The 25,417-nt window shown below is 36.2% G+C and overlaps 3 protein-coding genes across 3 annotated transcripts; 2 read left to right on the forward strand and 1 right to left on the reverse strand.

The window, feature by feature from the left end:
- The first annotated feature begins 1,961 nt into the window (after nucleotides 1–1,961).
- Nucleotides 1,962–13,580, forward strand: LOC101166070 (transmembrane protease serine 4). Its single transcript, XM_011482562.3, has 13 exons — nucleotides 1,962–2,260; nucleotides 6,585–6,639; nucleotides 6,768–6,896; nucleotides 7,088–7,240; nucleotides 7,338–7,464; nucleotides 7,570–7,689; nucleotides 8,790–8,833; nucleotides 9,092–9,260; nucleotides 9,379–9,545; nucleotides 9,842–9,937; nucleotides 10,043–10,185; nucleotides 10,293–10,445; nucleotides 11,584–13,580. The coding sequence occupies exons 1-13, from the start codon at nucleotides 2,255–2,257 to the stop codon at nucleotides 11,593–11,595; spliced, it is 1,374 nt and encodes a 457-aa protein (XP_011480864.1). The 5' UTR covers nucleotides 1,962–2,254; the 3' UTR covers nucleotides 11,596–13,580.
- A 647-nt stretch (nucleotides 13,581–14,227) lies between these two features.
- Nucleotides 14,228–20,324, reverse strand: mre11 (MRE11 homolog, double strand break repair nuclease). The gene is made up of 19 exons (XM_004075409.4): nucleotides 20,226–20,324; nucleotides 19,041–19,117; nucleotides 18,627–18,920; nucleotides 18,466–18,553; nucleotides 18,243–18,384; nucleotides 18,047–18,161; nucleotides 17,649–17,834; nucleotides 17,396–17,567; nucleotides 17,239–17,319; nucleotides 17,009–17,138; nucleotides 16,676–16,776; nucleotides 16,424–16,594; nucleotides 16,279–16,338; nucleotides 16,034–16,214; nucleotides 15,420–15,506; nucleotides 15,217–15,278; nucleotides 15,078–15,139; nucleotides 14,846–14,936; nucleotides 14,228–14,660 (listed from the first exon to the last, which is right to left on the reverse strand). Exons 2-19 carry the CDS (start codon nucleotides 19,058–19,060, stop codon nucleotides 14,619–14,621), a joined length of 2,085 nt encoding a protein of 694 aa, XP_004075457.1. The 5' UTR covers nucleotides 19,061–19,117; nucleotides 20,226–20,324; the 3' UTR covers nucleotides 14,228–14,618.
- Nucleotides 20,325–20,489: 165 nt separating this feature from the next.
- On the forward strand, nucleotides 20,490–25,299 carry LOC105355427 (centrosomal protein of 57 kDa). The gene is made up of 11 exons (XM_011482563.3): nucleotides 20,490–20,775; nucleotides 21,037–21,208; nucleotides 21,512–21,706; nucleotides 21,798–21,916; nucleotides 22,014–22,121; nucleotides 22,577–22,654; nucleotides 22,727–22,819; nucleotides 23,332–23,412; nucleotides 23,525–23,751; nucleotides 23,826–23,970; nucleotides 24,057–25,299. The coding sequence occupies exons 1-11, from the start codon at nucleotides 20,728–20,730 to the stop codon at nucleotides 24,225–24,227; spliced, it is 1,437 nt and encodes a 478-aa protein (XP_011480865.1). The 5' UTR covers nucleotides 20,490–20,727; the 3' UTR covers nucleotides 24,228–25,299.
- The last annotated feature ends 118 nt before the right edge of the window (nucleotides 25,300–25,417 follow it).

Here is a 25,417-nt window from a genome sequence, read left to right on the forward strand (position 1 = left end):
TTACACTCATGTCTTTGAATAAATTTATTTTGAAAAAAATATTAGATTCTGGCATTAAATTTTTGTTAAGTCCTTCTGATGATTTCCTTTCAAATTATTGTTGAAAAATGAACAGCAAAAAACTGCTTATTCTATTTATAGGACAACTGTGTAAAACAGGGTAAATATTGCAACACAGACCAGTTAAGGGATAGAAATATGTTAAATATTTACTTATTTTTACACAGCACTTTACTCTTTTAGTTTAACTTATCAAGTTTAACAGAACACACATAAGCACATAAAGGATAGTTTAAAGACCTGGGGGAGGTTCCAAGACAACTTTGAAGCAGAGGTTTTGTTGCAAATCGGTGTGTCAGGTGGAATTGAAGAGGTAAAGAGGAGGGATGACAAAACTCAGAAGGGTGGTTCCTACTGAAGCAATAAATATTGGTTCACATCATTTCAATTCAAAACACGTAGAGTCTCACGCACTTGGATTTTTCCATCAGTTGTACTTCAGTTGCTCAACATACTACTTTCCAGGTAAGAAAAAGAATCTGTTGGTATTTTAGTAAAATAATTACACTGATGTTGCTTTGTTTGTTTCAAACTGACTGATATACTGTAGCACCAAAGTATTTTCCCATTGAATCGTTTTACTCAAAATCTGTGTCTTGTCTGTGTGTAAGAACCCAAGGTGTATTCCTATTGCTGATAATGTGTGCAAACAATAAAAAGGGGATGCAAACTAGGTGGTTTTTTTGAAGAAAAGAAAAATTTGGTAATAAAAATACACATTGTTTTTTTAAATCTTGTTGCTATAATGTAAAATGCAAATAAATAAATAAAAACATCGGGGTTGGGTTGCAAATGATTGATATGCAAGTGGACAGATCAAGAAGATTTCTGTGACCAGGAAAAGAAATGAACTATGACACACCAGAAACAGAGTCTTAACCAGGACAACAGAAACGGGCACCATAGGAACTGAACTACATAGGAATAAATAATGCCTAAAAACCAAAACGGTTCTAGACGTCTCAGTCACAGACACACCTGGAACAAAAATGCAGACCACATTAGCAAATAGAACTAAAACCCACTTATTTAAAGTGGACAAGACTGAGAGAAAATGAACTGTGACATGCACTGATAATCAGATACGATTGTCTTACACTAAACAGAAACAGGAACAGAAATGGTAAAATAAAAATGGATGAAATTTAATATATGTGTTTCTTTTAAAATGAACTGTTTAATATCTTCTTTTCAAATGAGGTCATGCCTTACCCATACTTAAGAATTAGCTCATATATGTGACTGTCCAGATGCTGTCAAAAGGGCATTAAGTATGTCAAATTTTTATGTGTTTTGTTTAATGATATTCCATGAGTCATGGTCTTATGACCGACTGACGAACAGCAACCAACCTTCCATCAAACTGTCAAAACAAATCAGGTATTTTAAGTCCTGTCTCGGCCTCATAACATGCTGCTGCACGCACATCAAGACTTTTTTGTTTAATATTTTGATCCACCATAAGCTTGCTTTGGATGTTGTGCTCGTAAATCGTACCGATGGGGTGTGTAATGCTGTTTAAAGTCCTGTTGGCAATTTGGGATTGTTTTGACCTAATTTTGCTTAAAGTTAGGAACTAAAGCTAAGAGCCAGATCGTTTATTAGTTAAATTTCTTTTTTTTTTATTGTTGATACGGTCAAACACTATCGTTTTTTATATAAGGCAATGATTCAAAAAGGATTTTAAAAAGAAAAGAAAAGAAGCAACATTAAGAAAACCTGGGCAACATAAAATACACGTGACCAAAAGTTTGTAAAAGCTGACGGAAGAATGTGAGCGACACACAGTGGATGACACGCATGTACAAAGAGTGATTTGACAAACAGGTAGGAGGGTTTAGGTGTCAGGTTGCCAGAACTTGAGTTTTGGTTTTGACAGAAGGGCTTGGCTATTCAAAAACAGCTTCCAGTATGTTAGCTCTGACCGTCATTCTGTCAGAACACAATGATAGAGAGCAGACTGTATTCTGCAGATTTTAAAGTGTGACAAATTAGGGCAGTCTTCAGACGAGATTAGTTAAATTGCTGTTGAAAGAATAGGAAAGGAAGATTACGCTGGATTGTTCAGTTGGAGCAGAAAGGAGGAAAGGGCAGAGGACAAACAGGATCTTCAGTGTCAGTGGAGTTTCACCTCCACATCCTTTGATCTGCAATACACCTGAGGTTCATCCTAATTAAGAAGGGCAAGGAAATTATGCCGGTAAGTACCACTTCCAAACAACACAGGACAAAGTAGGAACTTCAGTTCATTTATTTGCATGGAAGACATTTGAATATCTCAAAATAACAAGCTTGTGACATAATGTGGCTGACATCAAAGTCAAAAAAACAGTATTCTGTTTGTTTGCCGTTCCATTTGGAGACAGTCTGAGGAATATACACAATAGACGCATAGTTCTCCGATCAGTTGCATGATAAAAAAGGTTTTTTTTTTTTTTTTTTTGTTCTGTGAGTCTCTTCCTTCTTCTTTTTTCTTTTTTCTTTTAACAAGCTGATAAAGAGAAATGTAAAAGAACCTTTTATTCTCCTTTTAATGTAAGAAATTGTCAGTGTCAAGACTTCAAAGCTCTTGAACTTTCATAGTTACAGGTCTGAATTAGGGTTGGGGGTAATAAGGCCTCTCAGAAGCTATTGGGCAAAACTGAGTGTGGTTGCTGTCCAATGTGTACCGGTAATCTTAAAAGTAACAGCTAGACAAAGATGGGAAACCATGAAAAGTTTTTCTTTTGTTAGCAGAAAGGAGCATATTAGAACATTTTAGTCCTCTTTCCTAGACTTAGAAGCAGAGGTTGCCGGCAGAACTTTTGATCTGTTAAGGTGTATAAGGCAAAACAACAGTTTAAATGATTGGTGTGACTTATCGTTTTCATCCTTGTGTAGCTCTGTGTCTCCTCGAGGTTGACTGATTGAATACTTGAAACATTCTGTGACTCTCTAACTCATAAAATAAATTAAATGGTTAAGTCAATTTCAAGATATCTGCTGCCTTCAAAAGGTTTTTCTGCCAAGGCTCTTTTGTTCAAATATAAGTCGGGAGTAAAATAATGTAGTTATTTTTTGGATGCAGCAAAAACTATAATCATTTTTAAGCAAAATACAATTGTACCTAATATAAATCACACATCCCAGCAGTGCTAAATGGAGTTCATGCTTGGCATGATTCAGAAAAACTATCTGAATTAACAATAAAAAGTTAGAGTATAGATGATATTTGAACGTGACATAAAACGTTAAAAAAATAATTGGTTATTATACATTAAATTACTGACAAAAAGGCCACAGTCTAGTCTGAGTCGGTTTCATTTGTTGATCAAGATGTGAAACACCTGAACTAGCCTTACATAAGCAACAACATGACTAGTGTCACGTGGACACTTCAGTTAAACCTGTTTCTCTCTAAACCAAGGGATTTACCTTCAGGTAACAACAACAACTGGTGTCCGCTTCCCATTTTCCTCTGGGAATGAATGGGCTCAACATCTGTTAACAATTGTGTCTCTCAAATGCTTTGCGCAATAACATTTGTTGAAATTAAACTATTATCTGACAATTCCATTTCACATTTGACAATACTGAAAAGGAGTTTTAGTCTCCGAACTAGTGTTGCATTCACAAGTATGCATCTAGGACTCATTTAAAAGAAGTATCATTCTATTTTTGTTAGTAAAAAAACAAAGTTTTTTTCAGTCTGTAAACAAAAATTGAGAGAACAATTTCTTGCAAAAAGGCAACGCAGGGAAAATGTTTGTAATGCTACACTTTAGCAGTAAGCTGCTCACCATGGAAAATATTAAACCAGTCTAACAACATTCTGCCAGTATGTGGTTTCTGTGTTCAAGCCTCTGTAATTCAGGTTTGATCAAAGACATGTTTTTCTACTTGATTGTTTTGTTTTATTGCAAGTCTGGAAATTCCCAATTTATCATTTTTTTGGTGTTTAGAGACATATTTGGGTTTCAAACTGTCTGTGGTGAGTTGTGAGGATAGAAAAGTGGGGCTAGAGGCGTTGGCAGTCAAAAGTTCTCTTTTACCTGTAGCTATTTCTCATATATTAAAAAAGTCAATTTTCACGGAAGCTAAAGTACAGAACTTATACAATTAAAATGAGTAGATCAATCAAATTTGACTACACATACTTTGAAAATAACTAGGTTACTGTTGTACGATTTTAAAATGTCAACATTTGTGTCAGGATAATAATGTTGACATGACAAAAAAAGAGAATCTAATTAAATGTTCACTTATTTAAGCAATTATTTACAGATATAAAACAAAAAAAAACAAGAAACCAAGTAGGTTTATATAAGGCAAACTGTTTGTCATTGACAATTTTCCACAAATGAAATACAGAAATTACTGGTATCCAGTGATATCTCTATTTTTTTTAATGATTATTCCTCGATTACCAGTGCATTTTTTTAATTTATTTGAAAGCTCTGAAAGTGCGTGGGTCTCAGCTTCTGAGCTGAAGTTGTAACATCATTCTAATTTGGTAAAACCATCAGTCTGCTTTGTAAGTGCAGCCCTTCATGATAACAATCAGCTCCTAACATGTCAACTAACCAAGGGACTCTGTTTTTTTTCCACTTTAGATAGAATCCATGACCACTTGCTTTTACGTTCTTATCAGATTTCTCACCGGTGATAAGTCATAGAAAAAGCAGTGGTGAAAATAACTATAACAATTGCAGGCCATAATAGTTAAATGTTTTTAAAGGTCAAGTGTTTCTTGTAAATGGTTTCTTCTTTTTTGTTTGTTTTGTGAGAGAATGCCATTATGCCAAAAATGGAAGTGAACAGTCTGCGTGCTGCACTATGAACACCTGCTTGTTTAATAAATTTGACTTAAAGTTAAATCAGTCTGCCTAAAAGCAGTTGTTATAAATAAAACATTATTTTATTTTATCATTTCATTATTATTCTTAGCCAATGATTTTCCTTCTTGACTAAAGTCTTGAGTTTATTATTTATTATTCTGAAAAGTATTAATCAAAATGTATCATATTTAGTTGATCAGATTTTATTTTGCGCTACAATATGCAACAAGACATTAAAAAAAGCATAAAGCAGATGGATGCATGAATTAATGGGCATGTCCTTTTTTCTGTAAAGACAAAGCCTGTGTAGATCTCTCACCTATGCTGCCTTTTTAAAGATTTTGTTTTTGTTTACATCTGAATCTTTTAAAGACAAAAAGCAGGAAACTCCTTTTTAAAACAAAAATAAGTGGTAGTTTACAAAAGTTAAAAATTTCTAATTTAATATATTGATAACTGAATAAAAGGCCACATTTTTATATTTATTTATAACACGACTTGTGTGACATAGACACTTCAGTTAGAAGATATACGATCAATGATATATTTACATGTGCAGAAGCAAATATGTCCGTAAATTGTCAGTATTTTGGCTCCGGGGTGATCTTGAAATAGTTGGGTAAGCTTATGTCATAGATGAATAAAACGCAGAACCTAGATCACAAGTGGGCATTGAGGGCTGCAGTCCTGCACGGCTTGTTTGTTTGACTGGAACTCATGTTTCCTCATATAATGAAGCAAACCTGTTTTTTAAAAGATACATATTGCTCTATTTTCTTTAATAGGACTACAAAAACCTAGTGTGGGATCTATAAAGATGTATTTAGGATTAATTTACAAAGAGGCAAAATTCTTTGTTTAAATTGAACAAAAACCTGGAAAAGTTTTCTCAATGAGTATTCAAAACTGTTTTTCCCCCTTTATCAAGAGGTATTTTCTGTTGTTGTCAGGCTTGTTTTAGAACAAATTTGTCATTAATTCACATGCCCATGTTCACTTGTGTGGAAAAACAGAAACTGTAGCATGTAAAGAAGCTGCGGAATAGGGGTGTAATGATTCATTTTAACATACATTCGATTCATATCATAATCGTTAACTATTCGATTGGTTCGTTTTTAACAATCCCATTCAGTGACTTAAAATTGATCCAGGACATCTTTAGCCTAAAGTTCAGCTCATTGTTATTTTTCCACATCAAAATAATCCAAACAGAACATTATTGGAACATTCTACCACACTCTATGGTCACATGTCTTTGAAAAATTCAAAATGTGTCCACATACTGGACTGGAATGATGGCAATGATGATGGCAATGATGGTCATCACTTGAGTGTTGGCAGTGATGGCACTTGGTTGTTTTTACGTTATAGTAAAACAAACCTACTGTACCTCAATCCAAATGGTATTTCCCAACATCGAGTATAACCAATTTATCTCATTATGAAAATATATTTTAGTGGTATAAGTTGACTCGATTTGATTAACAACTTGCCTCTTATCAATTTGGTTGGATAAATCTATTAATTAGATATTTGATTAATCATTACACACCTATCTACAGATGATAAAAACACTTGCAGACAAACTGAGTTCTCTTTCTCGACACTCGCATTTATTAAAAGAAATCTGTTTTTCGCCCCCAAAAAAAGATTTGTTCACATTGCAGGACTGTTATCTAATTTTTTGTTTCTGTTTTCTGTCCTTAGATTTCAAACTCCCGATTTGAAGAAAGCTCTGTGCCCTTGAATTCAAGGGGAGGAGGTATTTCCTTAAACTTTTATAATCTTAGATTTTGTATGATATATTTTCAAAGAAAACTTGTTTTTGATCTTTTTCTGTTTTTACGCGCCATTTATTTTGTGCATTTCTTGTTTTTTGTCAATACCCAGGCAACAAGACAATTTCCATGAAGCCTCTAGCAACTTGTAAAGAGAAAGCATTAAAGAGGAAGAAATTATTGCTGACTATTATATTAGTTGTGGTGATCTTGGTGATATTGTGTGTTACAGGATATTTTGGTAAGTAACGATGCCTGAATTTCATTAACTCTTTTAAAGAAATGGATGTCACTGTGGGATTTTGAAGAGTTATTTCCATGATATTTCTGTTAACTATATGAAACATTTTACAAAGAACAGTTGAAATAATTCATATATACATATTTATAATGTGTCACCCTCTCCAATGTTTAATTCTTTTTTCTCTCCAGTTTGGAAGCTAATAAAAAGCAAGTACTTCTTCTGCAGTAGCTCAGTCAAGTTTATTCCAATAGAAAAAGCATGTAACAAACAAAATGACTGCTCTGATGGAGAGGATGAAAAAGATTGTGTCTTAAATTTTGCAGTCAACACCACATTCCCGGGTAAATAAAATAAACAAATAAAGCAAACACCAGCAATGTCCTCATAAAAGCAAAGTCTCAAACGTGGTTCCTAATATATATTTATTCATTTATCCAGTGCGTCTGGCTTCAAGTCAAAACATCCTCCAAGTGTATAGTGAGAGCTCAGGGTGGAGCAGTGTGTGCAGCAACGAATGGACCCAGCAGCACACTGAGACAGCTTGTGAACAACTGGGATACACAAGGTCAGGGTGAAACCTGCAAACCAAAACGTCCCGATTTGTTTTAATGTTTATTTATGTCCTTTTTGTTAAATCAAGCCTAACATTGTGTAAACTCTGCTCCAATAGGAATCCTACAAGCACTTATATCCAAGTAACAAGTCTAACCTCATCCCTGAAAAGTGGGAAATTCTCCTCTATCAGGCCTGTACGTTCTTCCACTCCGATACATCAGGCAACCAGTTCAAGGTAAACTATCAACACTTCTAACATCATGATTGTGAAGTCCTGCTTCGCTGATTATAAAAAGAACTACACAATATTCTGTTTAAGATGTGATATTAGTGAAACATATTTAAAATTGTCAGATAGTTTGACCCTAAGTCGAAACAAAGGGAACTTTCTGTTTCAAGCTATACCAGCATGTCAAATCCTTTAGCAACACCATTAATGTGTGCTTGTTTCATTTTCACGGTGCACATTACAAATTGCAGCTGGTTCTGTTAGTCCTGCATGGGCGACAGAAACAAAAGCGAGTAAAAGCTGTTACAGATGTTCCTGTTAACCTCAGCTGCATTAGAAGGGTAAAAGGCTGTCAAACCGAGACTTAAACTGAGACAGAGGGAGGAGTCAGGAAAATAACTGTCAACATAACTGTGCCTTTTCAAAATCTATAGCATTTTTTCTAAAACTGATAGTTTTCTGTCAGCTCATGCTTGTTGAAATTAATACAGCACATTACATTTATTTTTGCATTATGACTATAGGTCATGTTTTCAATTTCTTTGTGGAATCCATTTTGCTTGACTGTCCTGTGATGACCTATTTTTAACATTAATAAGGTAGGTGACAGTCTTAACTTAGACCTGCCTTAAAATCTTGAAAACACTGCTACACATTGTTGTCAGTATCAGGGATATCTAGAGAATAAAAATGCGATGCTGTTTAAGGCTAAAAACACTTAATTATGCCCTACAAATTCAAAGAATTTTTCATTCTGCTTTGTTTTGGTTTCTCAGAAAATTCCCTCATAAGCTGCTTGTTGCTCACTTTTGAAGTTCCCCTCACTGATCATTTGTGCACTTTGTGCATTCTCTCAGTTTCTGTTCCTAAAAGACAAAAACTTGCTTGTTTTGGTTCCCAGTGTAAGTCACCACTGTGAAAGTGAATCTAGCAGGTGACTGCTAGGTTTACTTTACTGAGTCAAGGTCAAAACAGAACAGAAGAGAAACAACAGTTCATCAGGGTTTACTGTATGTAAGGTCATAAGCTGATCACTCAAAATGTGTTTTTTTAGCTGTGCATTTGGCCCATTTTATGTGAGTCTCATATTGTTTCCCAACCTGCAGCTCAGTGTGCCGATCTGGATCAGTGGTATCTTTGACCTGCTCAGGTGAGTTGGTTTAAAAATAACGCATTACAGTGTTCACCAACATTGATCAATGAGAGAGGCCACAGGTATTTGATGGAAGATGGGGAATATCTATCTAATTTTATACGGACAGGTCTTTTCAAGCTAAATATACATTGTTTGGTGGATTAAGAACTTTGAGCTTAATAATAAGCATTATTGACTTGGAAAAAAAGAAGTTTAAAAAATTATACAAAAAAATAATCTATAAATAAACATAAATTACTTTTTCTCAATTAGACTGTGGAATGTCCAAGAGGGAACCATTTCCTCGTATTATTGGAGGTAATGAGACTGACATTAAAGACTATCCTTGGCAAGTCAGTCTGCAGAATAATGGTCAACATACATGCGGAGGCTCTCTGGTGTCGCCACGCTGGGTCGTCACCGCCGCTCACTGCTTTAATGGGTCAGTACCTGTACTTTGTAGTGATTCTTTTTGCAACATTTCTTTAGAATTCTGCTTTGTCATCTTATACTTTTATACTTCTGCATCCCTCATGGCTCTCTCCCTTTTGGCATTGCAGGAATAACAAGGTCATAAGTCGGTGGACTGTGATGTCGGGGCACTCAGGCATGACTACAGCTGGAGCTTCCTATGTGGACAAAATCCTGGTTAATAATGACTACAGACCAGAAAAACAAGACTTCGATATAGCATTGATTAGGCTCAGCAGCCCGATAACAGTGAGAGGTAAGACATTATACTAATGCAGATAGCATGTTAGGAAACAGATCTGATCTGCGGGATGTGAATTCAATTTATGATCAGAATAAAGTCATCTGATCAGTCTGTTTCCCACTACTGTTCTCTTGTGGTTATATTTTTAACTGAGCTTTCTCCATGATGAATCAAAAATTGTATGTTTCATATAAAAATGAATTAATTGCTTTACTTACACACTAAAGTGTTATAATTTTGAGGAAAAATAAATTTCCGACCTTTGGATTAGAGCTTTTCTTTCATTGTTTTAAATGCTTGTTTTACAGATTACCAGAAGCCAGTTTGTCTACCTCCAAAAGACCTGGGGCTTGCTAACCAATCCCCCTTAGCTGTGACAGGCTGGGGATACCGGGAAGAAGAGGGTGAGAAAACATTTTGCTTACTGTAATATGTAAAACTTGAAAATATAATATATCCCTAATTTTTGAGGTGGCATTTAATTTCAACTAACACTATTCTGCCTACAGGTACAGTTTCTTCTACCCTTCAGGAGGCTGACGTTCCACTAATAGATTGGACAACATGCTCAAGTTCATCGCTTTATGGGAGTTTTTTAACGCGAAGAATGATATGCGCAGGTTACACGGAAGGGAAAGTGGATGCTTGTAAGGTAATAAACCACTAAATCCATGTCCAATTATGTTTCATAATCTACTAGCCACATTGTGAGTTTGTGAATACTTTTGGCTTCAGCTCTTGTTGTGCTTTGTACTTTAGGGGGATAGCGGAGGCCCTTTAGTGTACTTCTTGCCCCATCAGTGGACCCTTGTAGGAGTGGTGAGTTGGGGGATCGGCTGTGCACGGGCAAACAAGCCTGGTGTCTACACCAATGTGGATGAGATGCTCAACTGGATTCATACAACCATCGAGGTATTCTTTGGCTACTAGTCTATAACCCCGTAAAGCCCACTTACATGGAAAAAATGACAGAAAAGTCAACTTTTTGAAATGAAGATGAAATCTACAAAAAAGAATCAAGTTTTTTGCACTATAGATAGTATAAGTTATGATACATGTGGGTGGTTTGATAAGTTTTTGCTCACAACAGTGTGAGTTTCAGATGCAAAAATAGTGTCATGGGTGTTCAGGAAAAAAAGCACCTTATTTACCCACCGTCTAAAATTGCATCCACACATTTTTTAACATGCATTCTTTCAATAAAGCAAGTAGCCCTGTCAAAAATGCACAATAGATGAGTTATTCTCACCATTAAGTTTAGAACATTAGCTAAACCTTTCCCATTAAAAGTGTTTTTTAGGTTTAATGGAAGCCGCCATTTTGAAATGAGCAGGAAAAGCCGTTCTACTGCCCCTAGTGGAATGATGATGCACATAAGGGCAGAAAACATGGTCCAAATTATATACATGATCATGAGACTGAGGTTTCAGAAATGTTTGTTTTGAAGATGATACAAATGTTTATATAGGGTTAACTTGGCTCCAATTCTTGACAAAAGTTAAAGAGAGAATAATGTAAAAAACAACAGCAAACTAAATAAGAGCTTAGTTTTTTGCAATACCTAATTGAAAGAGTTATCACTGAGGTAAAAGGTTATACAATTTGGACCTCAGACAAAAAATAATCTCTGCTTATCTTGCTCAGAAAGCCAAGTCAACATTTTAAAAACATGTTTGCAGAGCAGCAGTACAAAGAGATTGATTCTGTTAGACTGAGGTCAGAGAGTAAAGGCTTAATGCTTGAAAACTTGTGCTCAAGTTGTAAATTTTAAACTTGAAATAAATGTAGGAACTGTCAAAAGAAGTCGCAATTTGTGGGTATAGAAAGGCTGCATGGTTGTTGGGGGGATAACTGCACATTTTGGGCAAATCTATTCAAAAATGTTTGTATGTGATTTTTCTTTTTTCACTTACAATATGAAATACACTTTTCTACAAACAATCACTTTTATGGTAACTTGTTTTTGCTTTTTATCTGTAAATAAAAGTATGAACTGCAACACTTGCAAACTTTGACTTACAATGTTTGCTTTTTTACCTTTTTTTTTCAGAAAAACTCTTGAGGCTGTTTGCTGAGACCAAAGCTACTACAACTCCCCTCAGACAGAACCTGAAACTACAGAGGGAGGAAAGTTTCCTTTCTTGTGCAGCATAATCAAATTAACAACAAAAAAATAGGAACATCAAAGGGTCCAAAAGGAAAAAAATATAGTAGTCCCATGCTTACATACTGCAAGCAAGCCATGTGCAAGCACAAATAATTTACGTAAGCACAAATCAAATGTTCTGTACGTCGTTTACTAACACTTACCTCAGCGGAGACATGTCTTTGTAACATTTCTTTTGCTTAATATTTAAATATTAACCCTTGTGCGATCCTATGACCCCACCCTTACATTGACGTGTTCTCCCTACCATGACAAAGGTGGAGAGGATTTCATGTAATCCATGGACACTAGTGAAGATCACAAATCATTGAAGAAAAAAGGTTCAGCGCACTGTCTAGTGGGTCTAGATGACCCAACTCCCAATGTTAAAGTGCCTACGATAGCACAAGTGTTAAGCAGCTTAACTTTCTTTTAAGCTGCTCAAAACATGTTTTTAACCTGTACACTACTATTATGTAAAAGACCCTTGTCTATAAACTACATTTTTGCAAACAGGAATAATCTAAAGCCCTGTAGGACATATAAAACTGTTGAGAAAACCTGAGATTTTTTTATCTTGCTGGTCAATGTATTATAAATTTAGTTGAGGGTTCATTCATATTGTGCTTTAGAAAGACTTAATGTAATTCATTGTAAGGTTTCAGCATCACTAGTGTTGCAATATGCAGTAATTCATTGATTGTTAAAAGGTTTGGAAGGAACTTTGTTTTATGCACTGAAATGTACGTGGTACGGCATTAAAAACAGCTGAGTTCTAGTGTTTTTAAGCTGTATCTTGAGTGCCTTTGGAAAAATGGCAATATTGATGAAATTTAAAGTGCTGGTCACTGAGTTTTTGTCTACCTGTGAATAAATGTTAATTCTAATCCCAGGTTTTTAGACATGTGCGTGCCTTCAACCTGTAATCTTCTCACTTTTAATTCTTCTTTTTGCAATATAGAATAGGCTGGGGTTTTAACATTTTCATGATAAAACTTATTCTTTTGAAATATTTATAAGTTAAATCATTGTTTTTAAAGGGAAAATGTGAATAGTGTGATCGAAAAGCCACAAATTGTATTTTGCTATGTGGTGGATTTTTATGTGTCAACAGTTTGTATACAAAAAAATAAAAAATAAACTGCTTTGTCCAGTAACATGAAAAGCTTTTGAAATTGTATAGAATGTTACAGGACCCCCCCCCCCAGCTTCATTTATCTTCTTCCCAGAGGATATGAATGTACCATCAGTCCCAAAGGTAACATTAAGAGAAGAGAGATTAAAGGTTATGTAAACCATTCCATGGAAATCATGAACAAAAGTTAATCCAAAAGACTGCTGTCATATTTCATATACAAAATAATGACAAAGAACACAAGTTTATGTCTGTGTATGACCATGAGATCACCACATGCAGGGTGGAGTGCAAGAGAACAGCTATTTAAATAAAAAAAAATATCGAATACTAGTTAATTTTATGTTTTATAAAAAAATAAAAATCACCATTTAAGAAAGATTGCAGAGTTGTTTTGGCATCTGCTAGCTTCCAGTATCAGCTCAATAAGGTGTTTGGTGTGAGAAGTAGGACAGTCTTACAAACAGATACAACACACATAACACAAAAAGTATTTAAAAAAATTAATAAAAAGGAATTACCAGTGAAAGAAATTTCAGCTGAAATTTGCAAGATGTGTATATTTATTGTCATACCAAAGACCCTAAAAATGGGACTCAATGCCTCCCTGCTTGACACTCAGCATTAGGGGCAAATTTAGGGGCAAATTTTACACACCTAGGTCTGTGAAAGCTAATGGAATTTTAACTTTACCGGTATTCCACCACATTTTTGCCACTCGATGAATAAAATGAATGTGCAGCTATTGTGTGAGGTGCAAAAAAAACAAAAAAAAGTTCTATCTTCTTTGCACTTTCCTACAAACTTGTTGGAAAGTCTGACTCAGAGTCTGACAGTCTCCAACAGGTTGTACAAAATAGATATTTGCTTTAAGGCAAAGTGTAACCAAAGACCCTTGGTGTGTGTGATAAGGAAGTTTTAATCAAATAAAATATACCGGGTATATAAACAGTTATGATGATACTTAAGGTCAACCCAAAGCATCCCATTTAGCTTACTCTTTTATTAACCTAATGTCCGCATTTTGGGTTATATTACCACGATAGTTAATTCTGCTTAACTGGGGCCCTGTTACTACTTGTTTAGAGGGTTAGCTCAAATATAAGCTCGGTCTTAAGAGGTCAAATAGCACTTCATCAAAACTTTCAGACTTCCTTTAAAAATAAAAAAAGACAACCTATTAGATTTGTATCTCTTTTTAAAAATTTCCCCGCTCTGTCGCTGGAAAATTCCCCATCCTGTTTAGAAAACAGTCAGCTTTGAGCTCTTGTAGCCCCCCACCGAAAGGTCATTTCCCACATTGTAAGCAAGAACAAGAAGGACAAAAACATTTCTTGTGTACGTTTTTTCATTTTTCTATGTACCGGTATATTCGGAAAAATTAGGTTAACCACTCAAAAAAGTTTCAAAGCCTTGAAGTTAAACATGTAAATTGAACAGTAGCTAGTCATGAAGTAAAAAAAACCCAAAAACATTTATTATCTTCAATTAAGTACAAGCAAAGACGTGAAATTCCAGAAATATCAGTATCTGTTGTTATCAGAGGCATATCCCAAACATTTAATATACATGAAAGTCTCAGGACACATAACACTTCCCACAAATCTCCACCTTAACCACTAACTGCAGATCTTTTCACAATGTGTACTTTTATTCAATTATTTTGGAAAATAGTCAAACTGATTTAAAAAAACAGAGGACTAAGAAAGCTTAATGAACGCATGCTTTAAGGTCCTTCAGAACAGCATTGCAGCAGTTTGATTACAGAATTTCTTTATCTTTGAAACGGAGCATTTGAACCGTCTCATCTTCTTGACCGATGGCTGGGGCCTTTAAATGGGTTGTCCTGTTTTACCAAAAAAAATTAAAAGACTAGTCAAGTTTAGCTCATTATGGTAGAAATATCCAGCAATGTTTTGAGAACTTAAGATGACTTTTGTGCTTTCAAATTTATTTCAAGTTCTATAGCTTACAAGCCATGTTGGTTGTCAGAAAAAAATTATATTTTGTACTCTTGAAATCTTATTTTACCTCCTCGTCATCACTGTCTTCAAAATCAACTCCTCTAGAGGACTGGCTCTGGCTTTGAGAGCTGTACTTGGAGAAGGATGCAGATGAAGATCTATGTTGAAACATAAAAAACAAAAAATAAATGAATGTTCAATTAATCCAGAAAAGAAAGAGAAAAGATTTGCTTTTATGCATCTGTATGAATGTAATCTTTGAAGGAAATATTACTCTTTTGTTTCTAAAGTAAACAAACCTTGAGGGTGGCTTAGTAACTTTCCTTGCCGGTATATCTTCATCTGAGTCATCAATGGTTATCTGAAGATAAATAAAACATGAGGTGTAATTTAAAAGAGAAAGAAAGAAAAATGTACAGAAGTTAATATTTGACCTACTTCTTCAGCTGCTGAAGATGTGGACCCTTTACTAAAAAATTTCTGGGATGGAGCTAGAAATGCTGAAAAATGAGATGCAAAAACCAAAATAAAGATAGTTTGGAGAACAAACAAAAAAACGTTAGATTATAGCCTGTGACTGTGCAAGTGTGTTAACGTGTCAAACAACTGTTAGACCTCAGGCCAAAATAACAATCCGCTACCCTGCATGATGTTCTTGCTTTGACTTGCTGCTGCAGATTTCCGGGAACAGGCTCGACCAGCAGGTTTTGGTTCAGAAGCAGTTGAGCCTGAGGCGAAATAATACCAATATTATAAATGAATGGCAACTTAAAGATCTTTTTTTAATTTTTGGACTCTTTAATACCCTCCTAATTTGGCAGATGGCAAAATGGGCTGTCCTTCCAAGGAATCTCTTTTATTCTGAGAACACTGAATCACTATAACTTTAAAAATTTCCGCTGTGAAGTGATTCCACTCATTCTCTTGCAGTATTAAGACTAAATGAGTAATTCCTCTAAAAGGGCCATAAGAAACACAACAACTGCAAACCTGGCCCTTTAGAAAGTAGCTATCATTGAACTCAATTTAAAATTTACTAAGAACTAAAAACAAATTCATGAAGCAATAATTCACCTTTCTTTGTATTTTAGAAAAAAATCAGGGACGTCTCAATAGACTAAATAAGCCTCAATAATAAGGGATGACAGTTGAGTGAAAGTAATTAAGTTGTAAACATTGTGAGAGCCCGTAATAAGCAAAAAAACTGTTAATATGACGCCTTTCAAAAGGATTTCCTTTCACTGTGATGACTCACCCCTGCCCCTTCCTCTGCCACCTCGTGCTCGGCCTCCTCGGCCTCTGCCGCGTGAGGGAGGCGGAAATGGATCTGAACCTTCATCAGAGTCCAAAGCAACATCGCCAAGTTCATCTGATATGTTGCGATCTTCAGGATTCTCCCCGCGTTCTATTCTGTGAGCTTTGGCTCTGTTCATAGCCTGAAACAAGCAGAGAATAAGCATCTTCCGTAGGATTTTTTACCTTTATGATGTCATTACTTACTTCTCTGATCTCGTTTTCTTCTTCTGTTGTATTCTTTTTGGAGTCTCTAAATTGCCGAACCTGAAGATTGACATTAATCCACTCTTTATGAAAACAATTTTTTGTTATGTACATAAATTTGTATTACTTGGTAAAATCCTCCAACCTCCATGTCGATGTCCTGCTCTGTAGTTACGCCTCTGGCCTGAAGATGGCGCTGTGTCTTCTCCAACTGGTATCTGATCAGCTCCTCGATGGCATCTTTCTCATCTTTGTCTACAAACTCCTGGATGGCTTTTCCCATGCCTTGTTCAGTCAGCAGGGAGAGCTGCACCTTCTATGAAGACAAAATCACCATAAACAGTTGATAAAAAAAAAAAAATCCAATTTTATTACTATGTGAGAACATGTAAAGTACCTGCTCAGCTGCCTCAAAGTACTGTTTAACCAGGTCCTCCACCCTCAGTCCTTCAACTGCAACTGTCTTGACAAGTTTGCTATAATCTACATTCACCTCATCTAATATGTAAAGAAAAAACAAAAATTATGTAGAACACAAAACAGCTCAAAAGGTTTTCTTGAATTACAGAAATGCAAAACAACCATGTGGGTTTCTGCTGCATTTGCCTTGAATTTTTGAAGAATTAAACTTTTTTCTCAAATTCAAACACCACAAAGTACATTTTAGAAAAAAAGTTTGGTTTAAAGCACATCAGCAGTAAAAACTTGAAAAGAAGTTGATTCTTCAAACCTTTGAAGTCCACCTTTTGCTCACGCCGTCTCATAAAGTGAATAATGTCTTTGGGATTTGCGACGCAGTCCACAAACTTTTGACTGAAACGAGACGTGCTGAACGCCTCAAAACCCCCACTGTAGTCCACCTGGAGGAGGAGACGACGAAGGCCAGCTTGAATAGAGACCAAACATCAGAGTGGGGTGTCTAAGGGGAAGCACAAATCTGTGCGTGTGTGTTGAACTCACTCTAAGACGGATTAAAGGTTTCTCTGGTGTGAGTGGACACCCAAGTCTCTCCCTCTCAGCTTCTTCTATCATCTCCGTGACCTATGGAAGGACATCAGAGGACAGGTGAGTTGCGGAGGAACCATCAGTACAGTTAATCAGAACTTTAGAGCACTACCTTTGCGTAGCACAAATCCTCCACCTTCTTTGTAACCTGGTGTGTGTCAGGAGTGAAGAGGTCCTCATAGTCAGCCAATACCACATCCTGAGTGATGAACTGACGCACAGTTTTTAAGGGGATCTTCTGCAGGTTCATCTTACGACCCTTCACTCTCAGCAGGCCTATGTGTCTACACATCCACAGGATGGAGTTACATCTGCAGTCCTCTCAAACATTTTGATAGCTGAACACCATCGAGGAGCATGCTTACTTTTTGGTGGCCTCTCCAGGGGACAGGGAGGTGGCCACCGAGCTTCCAGGCTGAGTCACATAGAAGTGCTGTTGTTCATTTCTGGTTGGTGTTATCAGGCATTCGTGCTCGTGACCCCACACAACCAGGTCAAGAAAGTCATCCAAGAATTGCTCAGGAATGTAATTTGTGGGACCATGCTTGCTCCTAAACAGCAAACACAAAGAAGAAAAATAAAGTTCGCAGATCAGAATAACGTTGCTTCATTCTCAGAAGTTTGATAAAGTGACTAGTAATTTGTAATTGCAAATTAAAAAACTTTATTTAAATTTATTGTCATTGCCAAAGCCTACTTCTGCATATCTGTAAGCTCAAAAGCTTTGACTGGGTCACACCCATTTATAGATTGATGCACTCACCTGTTCTGGTGGATTGTAAAAAGATTAAACCAGTCATCTTGGTCTTCTTTGGGGCGAAGCATGGAAACCTGCTTGTTGACAAACATCCTGTACAATCGCTCATCTGGAATTGAACCTTTTTATCCAAAATGTGAGCAGAACACCTGCATTATTTTCAGAAATGAACTAACGTGCTCATCCTGGAACACAAACTCACCAAGACCAAATAACGCCAGTTTGGTGTTGCCTTTCTGCATCAGGATGGGACTGATTTCTATCCTCTCCACTGAGTTTGAGTGACCAAAATGGTTCACGAGGCCAGCTGCACTGAGCAGATCAAGAGCACACAGACCTTCAGCCTGGATAGAAATAAAGACAACATTACAAATACTAACGTCTGGCTGTTGTGATTAATTTTCTAAACAGTAGAAACAACTCACCCCAGTTGGGTCATCATGATTGCCGTGAATGCTGAAGACAGGGATGGATATGTTGAGGTTTTCGTCCTGATAGTTCACCCAGGGAAACCTACAATGCAACAATACATATTTGGTCAGTTTCTATAGTAGAAAACACAGAAAAGAACAAAATCCGAACTCACTGGGTGGTGTTAAAGTTGGTGGTTTGGTCACTGAGAATATTAAAGGTCACAGGAGAATCTCCCATGCAGTATTTTCTCAGCAGCGTGGTGCAGATGTGGAGGCTTCGGCGTGACGGCTTGTTGTCATGAAACAAATCTCCGCCCAGAAGGATGAAATCAACTTTTTTGTCTTTTGCACACTGAAGGATTTCCTCAAATGTCTGGTAGGTATCATTGCCCCGAATGGCATTTTTCTCTAGGTAACCCAGGTGAACATCTGTAGCAATGAGGATCTTAAAGGTATCCTCATCATCCCTTAAAAAAAGCAAATATCCAAAGAAATTTATTGAATCAAATTACTACTGCAAGCTCTTTTACATTCATCTCTTCTTTATATACATTTGAAATAACATTCAAAGGTTTAAATCAACTCACAGGGTGTTTTCTGAGGACATGATGAGGTCGGAAGTAGAGAAGTCGGGCCCAAGAAAGCAGTTAGCACAATGTCACCTCTGCAGAAAATAAAACAAATCAAATCCTTTGCAGTTCATATGCAAACTACAAATATGTTAAAACGAATGAGATGGCTCTTCTTATGATAAGAATGTGTTTGCTCCAAAATCTCAAACTGCTGTGTCACTTTGCTACAGCATTTCCATGTTTGTTTCCGATCCTCACAGGTGGTTTCTTCCGATTCTTCCATTTTAAGAAAATTGTCCCTCCCCACTGTCACCCTTACTCAGAATGGGGATAGAATTGAGAACGTAATTTGTATAGGCCATTATTATTATTACACAGTTCTGGCTGAATAGAATTTGATTATATATTTAATATTTTATGACGTAATTTACAACAATCCCTGGATTTGATGTGTCTTTCTTCAATGTTGTGCTTTAAGACAATTGGCAATGAATAATTGGCAATGAATAAATACACAAAATGTAATTAAATACAATCTGACAATGTGTTTTCGAAAGCATTTTTTCCAGCTGTTTTATGAGTACCGTATATATATAAAACAGTTTATCAAATTACAAATTAATGCATACATTTGTAAATGATTTGTGAACTTAGAATTTCTAGCCTTTGCTTTATTTGTTGTAAAGATTGCAATTTTCACTTTCTGCATATTCTTAGGTATTACTGATTATTATTGTAGCTGTATATTTACCAATGGGTTGTTTTAATGTATGATTCTTTCTTAGACCAGGACACACTTATTGAATTTCATTCATTGTACTTAACTTGTGATGTGACAAACAATCAATGCCAATCAAAGATCTATCCATTTAGTATGTAAAGGGTAACTTTGAAAAACAACAAAACAATTAAGAGTAATACTAAACAAAATATTTTTAAGTATAATATTTTAAAATTTTGCTAAAACAAAACATTGATCAACTTAAATGAAAAGAAACTGTTCAGAGAGCTAGCTTACAGCCCGCGAGCTGACCACCACGTTTTAAGCCCGAGAGCACAGCAACAACATAGAACATGTTTAAAGAGAAAGCAAAAGACAATGCGGAACTGAGAGGTCAATTGGTCAAAATAGTAGTTTAGCGTCAACTTTTAATAAAAACCAAGAGAGAATGGATACAAAAATGAGCCTTTGTAACCCACCTTTACGGCGCATTATTTACAACCTCATTTTGCCCCAAACTTCCCGGCAACTCTTGCAAGCATCACCCCGCCCCTTTGCGAAGGACTATGGGAAATGTAGTTTAATCCGAAACCTGACTGTGAAATAATCAGGAAAATGAACTGCATTTCCGGTGTGTCGCTGGTGTATGTTCGTTTTAATCACAGTGGAGAACCGTTGGCACACTTGTTCATGCCCAAACGTTTCCATTTGACGGAGTTTAATCCATCATGTGTCTAACGGGCCGTCCTAGAATGGAAATTATTCACATACTTCAGAAGCCCTTGTTGCCTCTGTGCGCTGGGAAGGCTTTAGGATTTTTTGTGTTTTTTTTTACACTACCAAAATGGTGTGTTTTGGCGGTGTGCACAAGAGAAATGTTAGCTAGTAAACTAAACTGGACGCTAGAGGGAAATTTCGGCACTCATTAGCTTCGTTGGAAGAGTTTTCTTACTGTTGGAGCGCCGTTCATTGGGCTGTTTTATGGAGACCCTTTCAAAAAGCCTTGCAGCTGATTCCGCCCGAGTAAAGGTAGTTCTACTTTTAATAACTAAAATCAAGCAAACAAAAACCTCATTCTTTACTGCGGAAGCTTCTATTACTTTATGCAATAAAATAAAGTGAAATGTTCAGCTGTGTTTTGCACTTATACTTTATTTAATCTGCTTTAGTTTCTATTCAGTTATAAATGATGATGATTTTTGTTTGATCATTTACTCCCGGTCAGTTCGCAGTGTTCTAGAGCAGGCTGTTGATGTGGATCCTGTTAAAGATGCTGTTGTTTTTGTGCAGGGCTATCATGCAGGGGCTATGCCCGACAGTGTTTCCATGTCCTCCTATAAAGATTATCCAGCTCACTGCCCCTTTGTCAGCACACTGGTGCATCATACCCCACAAACACGTATTCAATACTCGCGTTGTCCAGCATCCCCCAGCAAAGCCTTCCCTGAAACAAAAAGGGCAGGTATGTTTTAATGTTCTTTTTGTTTTTGCACAAGTGTGTGAGTTCATTGCACGACGCTACCAATATTCCATTCAAACTTTGTGGTGTGTCGAAGCTCCATGGTGACACAGGAAACATGATGCTGCACACCCTGAGTGTCTCAGTTGCGGCGTTACTTACTCGTTCCTCCACATCATCTTCTGTACTCAGAGTCCTCCTCATCTCCAACAAATGCCATGTTACACTTGTCTGTGGCTACCTCCCCAAAGTCTTTAAAGCCTCTGTGCACGTGTGAAATAACCATTTAATCTCCGCTCCACACAGCAATCTTATCTGCCCTGAGAAACCTCCAGGAGAAGATTAGGAGGTTGGAGTTGGACAAAGGGGAAGGAGTTCTCCAAGTTGGAGAAAATGATATATCCCACAGAGTTCTGCCAAGTGAGCGTGTTTCACAGAGTCTCTTAAATGATCAGATAGACACAGCAAGAAGGGAGGACAGCCATTCTCGTAGCAACCAAGGTGAGTATACCAGAAACGTGTGTATATTTCTTACTTTTTAAACTTTTTCCCCCTAGTTTCTATTTCTCATTTACCTCCATCTCATTGGTAGCCTTGATCACCCACCTTGCTGCAGCAGAGTCTCGCTGTGCAAAGCTGGAGCGACAGCTGGAGTACATGAGGAGAATGTTGCGCAGTGACAGGGCACATGGGACCAGGCTGCACAGTCAGGTGGTTCACTGATGAATGCAAGAATACAAAATTTAAACAGTAAAATTTAAAGAAAATATTTAAAGAACACTTTTGGTTTGTTTTCTTTTTCATACAGGAATTCACAAAGAATCCAAATGCAGCCAATAAACCAGCCGGGATGGAAAAGCTGGAGAAACTGGAGGAGGAGTATTTAAGGCTGAGATGCGCACAGCAAAATGCAGAGGTGCATCAAGTAATATATAAATAATAGAAAAATATACAATGTAAAATATTGTTACGACTACCTATGCTATTATTTGGAAACTACTTTGGTTGGAAAACACAAAATGATTTTTTTTATTTGTTTGTTTTTTGAGATTACATAGATTTTATTCAGAGATAGTTTAAGTGTTTTACCAGTTCATGCCAAAGAAATGTTTACTAAAAAAAAAAAAATTCTGCTCTTGATTGATTTTTTTCTTTGTGTCATTAAAAATATAATTTTGATGTTTAAAAAAATGTGCATCACTTTAAATTGTCCATATTTCCCAATCCTGCATTTTCACTTTCACTAGAAATTATTTATTGTAATAATACAATATAGGGTTTTTATGAATGCTATGACAGTAACTGATGCTTAAATTCAGAATATTAATCTCATCATGAACTAACTAACATTGGTTTCTTTTGTTTTATCAGACGAAAATCCTTGAATTGGAGGAAAAAGTACAAGAAGAGGAACACCAGAGAAAGCTTATGCAGGATAGAGCTAAACTGGTACAAAAATACTGTTTAGCCTTATCTTTATCCATTTTTATGTATTTATAACATATGCATTTTTATTTTAAGATTCAGAGGGGAATGGAAGCTAATAGGATCTTGCTGCAGTCAGTGTCCCCTGCTCTGTCCAAATGGTCTAAAGGGAAAATATTGATTTCAGAGGTAAGAAGCTTTGGGTGAGAAGCAGTTAAACCTTTTTTGAGCACCTTTCATAAGAGATAATCTATCTTAATCTAAATTTAACTCCATTTATTGGTTTAATTATTTTAAACCAATCCAACATTTGAGATTATTCAGAGGTTTTTTAATTGTGTGAATTTGCATTGTGCATAGAAGTGCATCTAGTTGCATTTTTTGCACAATGTCAAAGATATTTAAATCTGTTGAATAATGATGGGTAACTTCAAACAGACAGTTTTTAAAGTCTCATCTAAAGATCATATTTGTGAAAGATGTATTATCTTTCCAACCCAGTCTAGGTTGTAACTTTCATAAGGTTTTTTTACTCTACACTTTGTACTTAATGATAAAATAAAATTGCTATATATTTTTCTAACTTTATTTATAACAACAAAAGTCAAGATTTGTTTTGCTATTTACTATTCAATGGCAGATATGTTAATACCCCGGTTTGAAGAAAACATAGATCCGTGCATTGTTTTAACTCTTTTCAGGAACCTTCTCCACGTCAGGTGACCCACATGGAGCCACACTACAGACTGAATCTCAGAGATGTGCCTTTTGTTGCTGGAACGGTACTGTTGACATTTATAATTTGTTGCCACAGCACAGGATGAAAATCATTTAACGTTCTTTTGTTCCGACCGTTTTCCTCTCACTCTGCCTTCCCGCCTTGTTGGGTTTCAGTCGGCTGGCAGCAGCCACTCAGTCAGAGCTAATGTCCAGGCAGTGCTGTCCCTCCTCAAACAACACCAGCCACACCTCTGCAACCGCTGCGTCCTGCTTTCCAACTCAAACTCCTGTGGGACAGGTTTCCAGAAGCGTTCTGACTGTTCTTCCTCCTCTTGTGCCAGTGAGGAGGGACTCTCTGAGCTTCTGCAAGCTCTTCAGGATGAGCTGAGACTGATGAGTGTGTAAGGAAAATCAGAATAACATCTTTTGGAGGGACATTTCGGCATTATGCTAAGTTTTCTACATTCTGCAACAGGGAGCAGGATAAGTTGATGTTGCAGTTGGAGAACAATGTGTCTGAAGAGAAGAGGAAGGAGCTTCTGAAGGAGCAGGAGAGGCTTTTGCTTAAAATGGAGAGGAAGGGAGAGCAGATTAATAAGCTCTACAAATATAAATCACAGGTTGGTTATTGCATAATCGTATTTTACTTATTAAGTGATTTGTTTCTATATCAAGTCTTCTTTGTCCTGTTTTGTTTCTCACTTAGGCAAAAAAGTTACAAAAAGCCAATTCTAGACGAAAAAGTGGGAATGAGGTAGCAATTTCCGGCAGAGGACGCTGCGTAGGCACCACAAAAATTCCACCAGGAGAGGGCAGTAGGAGGAATCTCAGGCTGCTGAGGGACATGAAGGTTCTGCAAGCTTCATTACGGACCTGAGAGCCATCAGTACAGAAGCCAGAAATGTTGGGCTTCCTTCTGGTGCCGTACCCCTATTTTTGATCATTATTTTACTATGAAAACACACACACAATTAAAAAACTAAGTAAACATTTTAGGAATTTCTATTTTGATTTTTTTCAGCAGGATCATTATATTCCAAGCCATGGTGTTTTTCTTTGTTTTTTGCTGTTATTTATTTATTTTTTTAAACTGGAATATCTTCAGGTTTTTTTTTCCTCCAATGAGGTGTCCTCTTCAGTCTTGTTTTTCACCACCAGGTGGCAGCTTTTGTATTCTACATAATGTGGTCATTTTATCACCACTCTAATGGTAATAGATTCAAACTGCTTGAGTTTCGGCACATTATTAGGTGCCATTGAAACAAACTAATTTGAAATAAATCAATTAATGCATAAGACAATAACATTAAATCCATTATTTTTTCATTAAAATTAACTATGTCATGCTGTACTAAAAGGTTCCTAGGCTCATATACATTTTGATTCAAAGGTTTTTTCTGTCTTTTATGTTGTTTGTATAGTACATAGAAAAAAGGATACAGTTTTTCACTCTGCTTATTAGGTATGTACTATCAAAACTATTGTAAATTGCAGCTATGAAAAATGTAAACTGTGCTGCAACAATGTTTACATTCACACTAAAAAAAGTCTGCTGGATATGATATCTCAAATAACTTTTTTTTATTTATTCCTCATTGTTGCACACGCAGATTAAAGCAAAAGCGCAACATTGAATTTTTCAACATTTTTGACACTGGGATATGAATGTTATGCCCCAAATATGTGCTAATATTTGGCCAATCAGTACAAAATACAATCTTATTTTATTTTATCAAGTTAAGATTGCAGAGTGAACAGGTTTTTTTTGCCTCTGTGTTTGAATTTATTTTGAACGATTATTCATTGTGATGAGTTCTTCACATTAGGTGAATAAACATTGCTGTATTTGGTATCATATGTTTACAAGGCATCATTATTCAACTTGCTACTGACTTTTATTTCCTAAAGGACATATTTTTATTGCTGATATAAATACAAGCTTACAACAATGCCTGTATTATTTGTTTGGAAATGTCTTGCAGTCAGAAACTTTGTGGAAGAGATGAAGCTAATGACAGAAGTGTCCCAACAGTTACATATATTTGTAAAAAAAAATCTTTTTTAAGT

Source organism: Oryzias latipes, chromosome 13 (genome assembly GCF_002234675.1).
Source record: "Oryzias latipes chromosome 13, ASM223467v1".
Lineage (NCBI taxonomy): Eukaryota > Metazoa > Chordata > Actinopteri > Beloniformes > Adrianichthyidae > Oryzias > Oryzias latipes.

Excerpts from the sequence above, each read along its gene's own strand:
- mre11 (XM_004075409.4), bottom strand. The coding sequence starts at position 19,060 with ATGTCCTCAGAAAACACCCT. Across the intron at positions 18,921-19,040 it reads ATGTCCTCAGAAAACACCCT|GGATGATGAGGATACCTTTA; the intron begins GTGAGTTGATTT and ends GCTTTTTTTAAG. Across the intron at positions 16,339-16,423 it reads AGCAGGACATCGACATGGAG|GTTCGGCAATTTAGAGACTC; the intron begins GTTGGAGGATTT and ends GTCAATCTTCAG.
- LOC101166070 (XM_011482562.3), top strand. Across the intron at positions 7,241-7,337 it reads AGTCAACACCACATTCCCGG|TGCGTCTGGCTTCAAGTCAA; the intron begins GTAAATAAAATA and ends TCATTTATCCAG. Across the intron at positions 7,690-8,789 it reads CATCAGGCAACCAGTTCAAG|CTCAGTGTGCCGATCTGGAT; the intron begins GTAAACTATCAA and ends CCCAACCTGCAG.
- LOC105355427 (XM_011482563.3), top strand. The coding sequence starts at position 20,728 with ATGGAGACCCTTTCAAAAAGCCTTGCAGCTGATTCCGCCCGAGTAAAG. Across the intron at positions 21,707-21,797 it reads CCATTCTCGTAGCAACCAAG|CCTTGATCACCCACCTTGCT; the intron begins GTGAGTATACCA and ends TCTCATTGGTAG. Across the intron at positions 23,971-24,056 it reads TCTACAAATATAAATCACAG|GCAAAAAAGTTACAAAAAGC; the intron begins GTTGGTTATTGC and ends TTTCTCACTTAG.